We start from the raw sequence: 11,064 nt of genomic DNA on the forward strand, positions 1-11,064 counted from the left end.
CTTTACTCAGAAAATTACAGAGTGATAATAATGGAATATAAAAGAGAGAGAAACATCTCACAACAACAGAAATACTCACACACACACCATCACAACATTACTGTCATTGTAGGTTAAATGAAATACATACATTAGTACCTAAAAACATATTACTAAGCCTTGTAACATAGATATTTTGACATGTGACATTGAAAAGAAAAGATAATCTAACATGTGCCATTCTCTCCATATATAAACAATATCTTGTTTTCCATTGAAACAATAGTAAAATGCTTCTCGATTGGCTGCTATTTGTGATCGATAACAGACATAATAAAGTCTGAATGTCAAATTTCTAAAAGTGCATTTTTTACCACTCAAATATACTTTTTACTCACATGTTTTTTTGCAACCTGGATAAACAATTATCTCACATAGAATCAACAATCAACATTAATATTCAGGGAGATAATAGACCTACATTTTATGTGATGGTTGGAGATACTGTACAGGGGAGATACATGAATCCATGTGACATGAATCTGTTCATCAGCTAAACATCTGCAAAATCAAATGTCATTGATATAAAAATTTGAAGCTCATGAGCATGAGCCTGTACACGAACATCTGCTAAACATCATTGTTATGAATTGTGAACTTCCTCAGACCTAATCCAGTCTGGAACCATAGACCTCCACCTCACACACATGCAGGTACTCAGTTCTTCCAGGGATGACTATGGTCACATAGCGGCCGTCCATCCCGTTACACTTGAAGTTTCGGGTGAAACCTCCAGGGATGCTTGAGATCAAAGCACACCTAACAGAAGAAGAAATGACTCTATTAACTCATCAAATGGTCAGTTAAATCAATAGATACTCCAAATGTTTCACAAAATAATTAAATAGACATGAATCATTACCAAAACTCTTATTTCAAACGGATATAATTAAATTTCTTTTTAAATTGAGCATGAATGTGTTGTTCCAAACAAACCCTCTGACACATAGACTTTAATCACAAACTTTAGAGGTCATATTGATAACATGTTTATGTAGACAAACCATTTTTTGAAAATAATAGAGCCTGTGGAGAGGTGCAGAACAAATATCTCTTCTCCTTATCAATATTATTATGATTGTAAATCAGTAATTAGAAAATGTTTGTCAGGTCTTGATAGTTTTGAGGAAAAAAACAACAACATAAAAATGGTAGAGTTGCAGTATGTCCCAAGCATTAGCAAAGTTAGCTAACGCTTGCTAGTACTCAAACTGGCAACCACTTGATGGGAAGAGGATTTGAAAAAGAGTGGTGTTGTGATGTGAATGCAACGGTAGGAGGGAGATGAATGCCACATTTAGTGACTGAATGTTATCAATAACACCTTTAAATCATAGTTGTATTATCATGAACAAGCTAACTGTAAACTACCTGGGGTTGTTGATGCCATTGTTGTCAAGAGAATCTCCAATCCGGATCTCAGCTCCATTAAGTCTTTGATGAACTTCTCTGCGGTTGGTGACGCTAACAGAAAACACTTTGTGTGTTTTGCCCAGGTCCAGTCTCCACCAGGCATTGAAGTTGTGGCCTGTGTGAGTACAAGATCCCTGGCTCCAGGCGCTGGCTCGATTCCCATCAATGGCGTTATTTGCAATGCCTGTGGAATGAAGTGAAGACTGCGAGGCTTTTCCTTGGAGTGCCAGGTTCTCTCCTGCACAAAGGACACAATTTCAAACATCAGCACTGACAGTTTTCATTGATGCAAGGGGTCCCCAATATGTGTTTGTCTTGAACATAAATCAGTCCCTCCAGGTAATTGTGATGTTGTGGATGCTTATGCCCACGAAGCTGACAAACGGTTCATGGTTGTGCAGAATTCTAAGGGATTTTCTTCATGCAATCAAACTTCTGGGGTGACCACAGCTGTATGGAATATGAGGCTGCAGCATCACCTAGAAAACCACATCTTGTTTGGCTTTGGCCTAATATTTAATTCTCACCAGTTGGGGCACGGTAGCCGTAGACTTCCACTTCGCAAAGCGTAAGGACCTTTCCTGAACCAGGTATAGACACAATCACATAACGTCCCTCCACATGACTGGTTAAAGTGATTTTTAATGATCTGCCTGCTGGGATTCGAGGAATTGCAGCAACCCTAGAAGAGAGAGAGAGGATACAGTGGATGGATTTGTTTAATACTGCAGTATTTGAAGGTATAAAGCAATGTAAAAAAAGTAATACCAACACTTGGCCACTCAGCCAACAAACTACATATGTCATCAAATTGAAAACTTCAATCATTCAGTCACTTATAAAGAAAATCAGTGGTATATTGCACATCTCTGTAGGATCATCTTGAAGCTAATAGATCATATGATGAGTTGCATCAGGATCTGGGTGGATCATGTCCATGTTATGACCAGGGCCTAGGGGAAACCCTGCTGCAACATGAAAATGAGCCTCCCCTCTGACCATCTCCAAAGCACCACCAGCAGCAAAGTATTTTGAACTGGGAAGAACTAGCCTTTAAACTTCTGGCTTTGAGGCAGGAACCAATCAGCTCCCTGAACAACCTACATTCACTCAATTACCCAAACACACCTGCAACCAATCACACACACACACTCAGGTAACACAGAGGGGCATTAAAGCACAGAGGCAATTAAAGCACATACAATAGAAATGTTTATACGACCTCTGGGGTCGTAACAACCTTATAACTTATAACTATAAGTTTGCTATTAAGTCATAAGTCACATTCTCTTACACTGGGTTTGTGATGCCATGGTCTTGTAAAGAGTTGCCGATGTGAATCTCTGCTCCGTTGAGCCTTTCTGCACAGCAGTCTCCTCTGTTGGTGATGGTGATGGAGGTGATGATGTAGGCCTCCAGCAGGTCCACTCTCCACCAGGGGTTGGTCTGTTCAGCAGTGTGGCTGCATGATCCGTCTATAAAGGTAGATTCACGGTTTCCATCGATGGCACTGTTGGCAGTTCCAAATGGGTGCACAAGACGGGACGACTGGGTCGCTTTTCCACGCAAGGCCACATTTTCTATGAAGAAAGTTAAATATACATCATATAAAGTTAAACAGTTGAAATACATCTAAATGTATGAGGCAGAAAAGTTTGTAAATTATCCAACCTGCAACATCTGATTTTTTGGGCCACTTGGATGCAGCACAAACAACATGTGGACACAACATCTTTCAAGTTGATATGACAAACTGTTCACTAACTATCCCTATTCCCCCTCTGGCCACTCCCCCTCATTGCTCCCCAACACACTCTCACACACACAAAGCTCATCCTAGCATTTTCTTTGTGAAGACCAGGCAAAAGGTCCTCACAAGTAAAAAATGTCCTCACAAGAAAGGTGGGATGTCAAGGGTTGGTCCACACAAGTATAGCAATACAAACACACACACACGCAGGAATCACACCCATACACACACTGCCATAAAGCTTCTCTATAATACATCATCGTGCCAACATCCCAGTATGTTCCCAGTATTTATTGTCTTTGCTGCCTCCATTGTCTGTAATCAGTGTTTATTTGTCTTTTCTCAACATGTTAATCTTGTCATGTCTTCAAGTACACCTAGTTATGTCTTGTCGTGCCTCACTTTTTCTGTCTTGTTCCACCTTCATCCTGAGAATTAATAAAAATGTAGCGAAGACTACTGCACAATGAGGGCCATACAGCCAAAACAGTTTGATCACCTTGGCTGCATTGCAAAAATTACTTTTTTGAACTTGACCAATCATGTGGTGACCCTACAGATAATTTTTAAGTTTGAAGTTTAAGCTGAAGACCATGCAGAGAGCATGCTGGTCTTAGATAATTGTGGAAATAAATCAACTCAGTTCATCCAAGCAACATTAATCTTTATTATCGCTCCACCATTTTTTAAAATTATTTCTCCATTCGACTGCACCAGAATTCTTTACTGTAATAACAAATCCCCTCCAGACATGTTTTAAAACATCTATTTTGAATAACAATGTGCATTTTAATTTTTGTTCCCGTTGGGTGCAACAGTACTTCATTAAGGTGATCACAATGATACATTATAACTTTACACATTATGTAAATGATCGTGAACAGGAATAAGTTGGGAATGCATGTTTTTCTTCATTTAAATCACATGTAAATTGTGATAATATCAATTGTTTAAAACATAAATTGCTAAATCTCAGGCACACCAGTTCGACCAATGAAAAAATGCTAAGTCGCACTTGTCAGATTTTTGTGCGACCAAAATAGTTTCACCCCAGAGCCCTGCATTCACTCATTCTGCCTCACTGAAAAATCCAGAACTTGTGTCAAAAACGTTTCATGCTCAATACTCATACTTGACTAAAAGCTCTTTTTCAGCATACATGCTCCAGAGTTTCTACATCACACTTGTGTAAGTTTGGGAAAGATCTCACAGATAGCCACATCATACTTACGATAGGTGTTAACTGAGCACGTCCACAGAAGGAGTTGCAAAAGCAGAACTGAAATGTGTTTCATTGTTCTGGTTCAGATGGAAAAGAAAGTCGTTAACAGATGTACACTGAATAAATTAGAAGCATTAGAAATTAAATAACAGCGTTAACTGTCAGTGTACAACAAGCAGACAAGTACATACCCTGACTTGAAGGTTAAGCTCAGGCGATGAGGAGTTCATGTGATGATGAATATGATTTGATGTGAACCACACAGGGATATTTATGTGCACATTATCATCGTATGTTCTGTCGTTTGTTGATGATTTACCACATTTGACATTGTCTTTTCCCTTATAAGGCTCATATCCAGCTACCAAATAGGTCAGGAATCAACAACTTCTGATGTTTTCTCTTCCATCACGTTTCATTGTACCGGTGACCCAGTGTTAATCTACATAAAGGTAATAAACTGGAACTGAACTGTGAGCTTTGAAACTGCAGTCAAACAGTCAGTACTTTATTGCCACAATAACAAGGCCACCTAATAAGGATTCATTGTTGTGTGAGCAACAACAGGGGACAAGACAACACGTGCGAAAGATAAAGCGAAGCAAAAAATAACAGAAAGCCTGTTGATAAAGTATAAAGTGAATGAAGTAAGCTTCATACTTTTGCTGGTGCAGAATGCAAAAACAGTATTTTGGCACCAAGAGGTTAAAAGACTTCATACAAAGAGGAATTCTGTATTTTGTAGTTTCCAATATGCTTGGATAGAATTATCTGTCCCAACATCTGAGTGTAACTCTCAGAAACTAATTAAGTTGTGCATATTTTTGTCCAACTGCTTATTCAAATATAATACAGAAAGATATATTTGTTGTTTTTGTTTTTGTTTTCAGGGATAATGCAGGTTATTCATTAATCATTTTTGTGACCCCTCAAATAAAGTCAGCCTTTCTCTCTTTTTAAAATGGGTCACAACGTGTTTTTACCCTGGGAAGTCACAGAAACACTCACATCCTGTTAGAGATGATTCTGATTTAATAAGAATGTTATCAGATCAGTTTGTCTTCATTTTATGTTAATTATGACACTATAGCCTATTAAAATGTGACACCATGTGAGTAAACCTGTGCTTCGGTACTTTGGTTGCTCAATATGAAACATGACCCTCTTCAATTTTGAGTGCTGCAGGGATGACGGATTTTCCAAGGCTAACTCGAAAGTTAGCATCACCATGGTTCCTACTACAAAAAAGCCTATTGGAGTTTGGATTATTACAGAAAGTTATAGATATATTTACATCCTTTCATTTATTGATTTATTTCCTTTTATTTTTCTGCGCTGTTCAAGCTTTATCAGATGTTCTACATATATAGTTTTCAGAATATGCTTAGGTGATAATACATGTTACAAACTGTTTCAATAAAAAGACATAGCCAGGTTTTTTGTTTATATATAGTTTTGATTTATTTCAGCAAAGGTGATTTAATAATAATCTGAAAGCAGTGACATCAAGAAGAAAACTAGTCAAATAATAAATAATGAATAATATCCAGACTGTGTATTTACTGTTAAAGCATGACTATTCATCTAGAACCACACGCCCGATCTTGTCAGATAAACTCAGAAGCGGATGAGAAGCTGAGGTTTATGCTGTGTTGACGGGTATGATTTGATGTGGACCACATGGGGATATTTATGTGTGTATCTTATCATGGCACGTGTAGTTGTTGTTAATCGATGATTTACCACAGATGACTCTTTTTTCTTGTTTTCTTTTAGATAAGGCTCGTCACCGGCTCTGTATCCAAGACTTTATTGCCACATCGACAACTAAGAATTTATTGTAGTGTGCTCATTAAATGATAAAAACATACCGCCCTGACGACAGAGCACAGAACAACACAGGTGGAAGTAAACAATTAACACGGTATACAGAACAGAATCCCACTGAGAACTGTAACTAAAGGTCTATTCAACTGCTTTTTTTATATAAAGTGAAGGGCCGAACATTTACTTTCACTGTGTCTGACCTGTAAAGTTTGGAATCTAATGTGTCAAATCGATGAGCTTCTTGCTTTATATATTAGTCATCACTGAATAAACATCGTGTCAACTGTATCACGTGCACTTGCTGTTTATAGTCAATTTCTGTAGAAATGCAGTTGCGCTTCCTGGTCAGATAAACACAGAGATAAAACAGTAAAATATGCGAATAGCAATACTGCTGATATGCTGCCAGGTGATGGTTTGATCAGATAATGTGTGCACTTTGTATTCTCACGAGTGTAGAGTTGATGCTGGAAAGTGAAACAATAAAGTGTGCAAGTGTGCAGGTGTTATTTTAAGAATCGTCCTTTGTGTCACTAAATACTTCAATAGGCAAAATTAAATTAGTCCATGATTATGATGTGATTTTTACTTGAGTTGACCCCAGGAAGAATAACTTTTACCTCAGTAGTGGTAGACAACAAATATGATATATTGTGTGCAGTCTACTGTATATAATGAATGTACGCTATTTATTCTTTTTGTAAGTCTTTACTTCTTCATGCATTCATGTTTCTGTTCACACAATAAACCCCATAATTAGACAAAAAAGATCAAAATCTCTCCAGTTCAGCACATGACCTTCTTCAATTTTATGAGTGCTGCAGGGATGACAGATTTTCCGAGGCTAACTCGAAAGTTAGCATCACCATGGTTCCTACTACAAAAAAGCCTGTGGGTTTTTTCCATTGGAGTTTGGATTATTGCAGAAAGTTATAGATATTTTTATATCCTTTTATTTATTCATTTATTTCCTTTTATTTTTCTGTGCTGTTCAAGCTTCATCAAATGTTTTAGTTCGCAGTTGTAGTTTGCAGAATATGCTTAGGTGATAATACATGTAACAAACTGTTTCAATAAAAAAACATAGCCAGCTTTTCTTTTTCTTATAGTTTTGATTTATTTCAACAAAGGTGATTTAATAATAATCTGAAAGCAGTGACATTATTAAGAAAACACAAAAATATGACCTAAACAAGTACAAATGTACAAAGTTCATACAAAATCACACACACACACACACACACATATATATACAGTACATATATCAATCTTGGGTTTCTTGTTCTATCAACAACATGCTTTTGCTTAGTCTGTGTTTGAGTTATTCTGCCCCCTAGTGGTAAAAGATTTAGTAATGCAGCTTTAACATGCTATATTACAATATTACTTCCGTCTCTTATGATGGCAATGTAATAACTGAAGCAACATGAACCTGTACAAGAACATCAGCTAAGCACATGCAATAAGAAATGTAATTGTTATTAATTTTGAACCTCCTCAGAGCTAATCCAGCCTGGAGCCGTAAACCTCCACCTCACACAGGAGCAAGTAGTCAGTTCTTCCAGGAATGACTATGTTAACGTAGCGTCCGTCCATCCCGTTACACTCAAAGTTCCCAGTGAAACCTCCAGTGAGGCCTGAGATCACAGCACACCTAGCAGAAAAAAATAAAATCACTCTGTTAACATCAAATTGTCAGTTTAATAAATGGATTCTCTCAGAAAGATTTCATTTTTAGTCTAAATGTGTTCTTCCAGACAAACCAAATGACAGATATATTAATCACAAACCTTTCATCAAAGTAGTATTTAATTAATAACTACCTGGGATTGTTGTTGCCATTGTTTTGAAGAGAATCTCCAATCCGGATCTCAGCTCCATTAAGTCTTTGGTAAGATTCTCTGTAGGAGGTTACGTTAACAGAAAACACTTTATGTGTTTTGCCCAGGTCCACTCTCCACCAGGGGTTGAAGTCATTCCCTGTGTGAATACAAGAAGCCTGGGCCCAGTCGCTGGCCCGATTCCCATCTATGGCGTGAATAGCATGACCAAAAGAATGCAGTGACGACTGTGTGGCTTTTCCTTGGATTGCCAGGTTGTCTCCTGCACAAAGGACACCAGCAGTTAGCAGAAGCAAATGTGTGAATTGTTTGGAAAAAAAAGAAAAAGTAAAGTTGAAACCAAAAATCTAATCATATCTTGGATTTAGAAAATCGTGACACCCCTAATAATAATTCTTTCACAAAATAATCTAGAAGGCTGGTGAGTCTCACTTTATTGAATGTTAGAGGTAAGAAAATTTAGCTCAAATATATACCAATTTACAAAGGATATTTATATATTCATATATATACCGGTACATGTAATTTACTTGTTTTCTTTATTCACAAGAATGTGACTGAATGTGTGAGTTGGGTGACTACAGCTGTATAGAAAATGAGGTGTGAGAAAATCATATATTGTGGCTTCAGCTTAATATTCAGTTCTCACCGGTCGGGGAACGGTAGCCATAAACTTCCACTTCGCAGAGTGTAAGGAGCCTTCCTGAACCGGGTAGAGCCACCATCACATAACGTCCCTCCACACGACTGGTGAAAGTGATTTTCAAAGTTCTGCCTGCTGGAATACGAGAGATTACAGCAACCCTGGAAGAGAGAGAGAGGAAACAGTGCATGGATTTGTTTAATGTATGAAGTAAGAAATAATCCCAACACTAATTAAAATATCTGAGAGAAACCCTGAATTTACTAATAAGACATCACGTTCACTTACATTGGGTTTGAAAAACCATCGTCACTTAAAGAGTTGCCGACGTAAATCTCTGCTCCGTTGATCCTTTCTGCACAGCAGTCTCTTCTGTTGGTGATGGTCATGGAGGTGATGATGTAGGACTCCAGCAGGTCCACTCTCCACCAGGGGTTGGTCTGTACAATAGTGGCGGTGCATGATCCGGCAACATAATCAGATTCACGGTTTCCATCAATCGCATTGTAGGCAGCCCCAAAAACTGCATGCCCTCCGTTGAGGCGGTGTGACTGAGTTGCTTTGCCACGCAAGGCCACATTTTCTGTCAAAGAAATACATACAATCATTTTTGGTTTGTATTATACCTAAAACCTGACCATCTTTGTAAACATGTAGTGATCCTACAAGGAATTGTTGAGTTTGGAGTTGAAGGTGAAGGAGAAGCATGCTCTTCTCAAAGGTCCACTTTGTAACAAAGTTGATTTTAGAGTCTCATCACCAGCCTGACAAATACTGACGCCCTGGATTTTTAGGGTCGGGTCGGTTGCCATCCAAAGGCGTCAGTATTTGACAAGTTGGGAATGAGACTCAAAAATCAACTTTCTTACAAAGTTGACCTTAAACAAAAACTGGAAACAAATCTACTCAATACAACATTTCTTTAATATCTCCAGCTTCAGCCAGATCATACTTACGATAGGTGTAAACCGAGCACGTCCCCAGCAGGAGCTGCAAAAGCAGAACTGTACTGTGTTTCATTGTTCTGGTCGAGATGGAAAAAGAAGTCAAATAATAAATAATGAATAATATCCAGCCTGTATTTACAGTTAAAGCACGAGTATTCAACTAGAGCCACATACCTGGTCTTGTCAGATAAACTCTGAAGCGGATGAGAAGCTGAGGTTTATGCTGTGTTGACGGGTATGATTTGATGTGGACCACATGGGGATATTTATGTGTGTATCTTATCACGGCACGTGTAGTTGTTGTTAATCGATGATTTACCACAGATGACTCTTTTTTCTTGTTTTCTTTTAGATAAGGCTCGTCACCGGCTCTGTATCCAAGACTTCATTGCCACATCGACAACTAAGAATTTATTGTAGTGTGCTCATTAAAACATAAAAACATACCGCCCTGACGACAGGGCACAGAACAACACAGGTGGAAGTAAATAATTAATACAGTATAAAAAACAGAATCCCACTGAGAACTGTAACTAAAGGTCTATTCAACTGCTTTTTTATATAAAGTGAAGGGCCGAACATTTACTTTCACTGTGTCTGACCTGTAAAGTTTGGAATTTAATGCGTCAAATTGATGAGCTTCTTGCTTTATATATTAGTCATCACTGAATAAACATCGTGTCAACTGTATCATGTGCACTTGCTGTTTATAGTCAATTTCTGTAGAAATGCAGTTGTACTTCCTGGTCAGATAAACACAGAGATAAAACAGTAAAATATGCGAATAGCAATACTGCTGATATGCTGCCAGGTGATGATTTGATCAGATAACGTGTGCACGTTGCATTCTCACGAGTGTAGAGTTGATGCTGAAAAGTAAAAGTGTGTGAAAGTGTGCAGGTGTTATTTTAAGAATCCTCGCATCAATACTTCAATAGGCTAAATTGAAATGAGTCTGTGATTATGATGTGATTTTTACTTGAGGTGACTGCAGGAACAATCGCTTCGACCTCAGTAGTGGCTAAAGGGATCTGAATGATGATAGTAGATGGAGCATCTGTGTATTTGTACAGTGTGTGCTCAAACAAGGAAAAGGATGAGATGTTTTAAAGTATTTCTTTATTTGAAAAGACACAAATGCAAACATTTAGATAGAGAAAAATGTGAAGTTCTGTTAATAAACAGAGCATGTGAGATAAGAAAGAAAATGATAAAGGTGCATTTAAAAAAAGTGTAAGTAAACGAACAAATAAATAAATTAGTCGAAACTAAATAACTAAAGCGAGCGGTCCGCTGGAGGGGCCTTCATACCCCTCTCTTGATAACATAAACTTCTTGGTTTCCTGTCTGATGATGGTGATGTTGTTGTCCAGAAACAGAAG

The 11,064-nt window shown here is 37.9% G+C and overlaps 2 protein-coding genes across 2 annotated transcripts; both read right to left on the reverse strand.

Moving 5' to 3' along the window:
* Positions 1–462: 462 nt before the first annotated feature.
* LOC141012552 (uncharacterized) lies at positions 463–4,497 on the reverse strand. Its single transcript, XM_073486058.1, has 5 exons — positions 4,434–4,497; positions 2,747–3,032; positions 1,980–2,134; positions 1,411–1,690; positions 463–798 (listed from the first exon to the last, which is right to left on the reverse strand). Exons 1-5 carry the CDS (start codon positions 4,495–4,497, stop codon positions 648–650), a joined length of 936 nt encoding a protein of 311 aa, XP_073342159.1. The 3' UTR covers positions 463–647.
* Positions 4,498–7,754: 3,257 nt separating this feature from the next.
* On the reverse strand, positions 7,755–9,755 carry LOC141012557 (fucolectin-1-like). Its single transcript, XM_073486064.1, has 5 exons — positions 9,692–9,755; positions 9,024–9,318; positions 8,742–8,896; positions 8,075–8,354; positions 7,755–7,905 (listed from the first exon to the last, which is right to left on the reverse strand). Exons 1-5 carry the CDS (start codon positions 9,753–9,755, stop codon positions 7,755–7,757), a joined length of 945 nt encoding a protein of 314 aa, XP_073342165.1.
* Between the last annotated feature and the right edge of the window lie 1,309 nt (positions 9,756–11,064).

This window comes from Pagrus major, chromosome 17 (genome assembly GCF_040436345.1).
Source record: "Pagrus major chromosome 17, Pma_NU_1.0".
Lineage (NCBI taxonomy): Eukaryota > Metazoa > Chordata > Actinopteri > Spariformes > Sparidae > Pagrus > Pagrus major.

Coding starts and splice junctions, on each gene's coding strand:
- LOC141012552 (XM_073486058.1), bottom strand. CDS start 4,497: ATGAAACACATTTCAGTTCTGCTTTTGCAACTCCTTCTGTGGACGTGC. Junction 2,135..2,746: donor CATGGCATCACAAACCCAGT/GTAAGAGAATGT, acceptor TCTCTCTTCTAG/GGTTGCTGCAATTCCTCGAA. Junction 1,691..1,979: donor CGGCTACCGTGCCCCAACTG/GTGAGAATTAAA, acceptor TCCTTTGTGCAG/GAGAGAACCTGGCACTCCAA.
- LOC141012557 (XM_073486064.1), bottom strand. CDS start 9,755: ATGAAACACAGTACAGTTCTGCTTTTGCAGCTCCTGCTGGGGACGTGC. Junction 9,319..9,691: donor GTGCTCGGTTTACACCTATC/GTAAGTATGATC, acceptor TTTCTTTGACAG/AAAATGTGGCCTTGCGTGGC. Junction 8,355..8,741: donor TGGCTACCGTTCCCCGACCG/GTGAGAACTGAA, acceptor TCCTTTGTGCAG/GAGACAACCTGGCAATCCAA.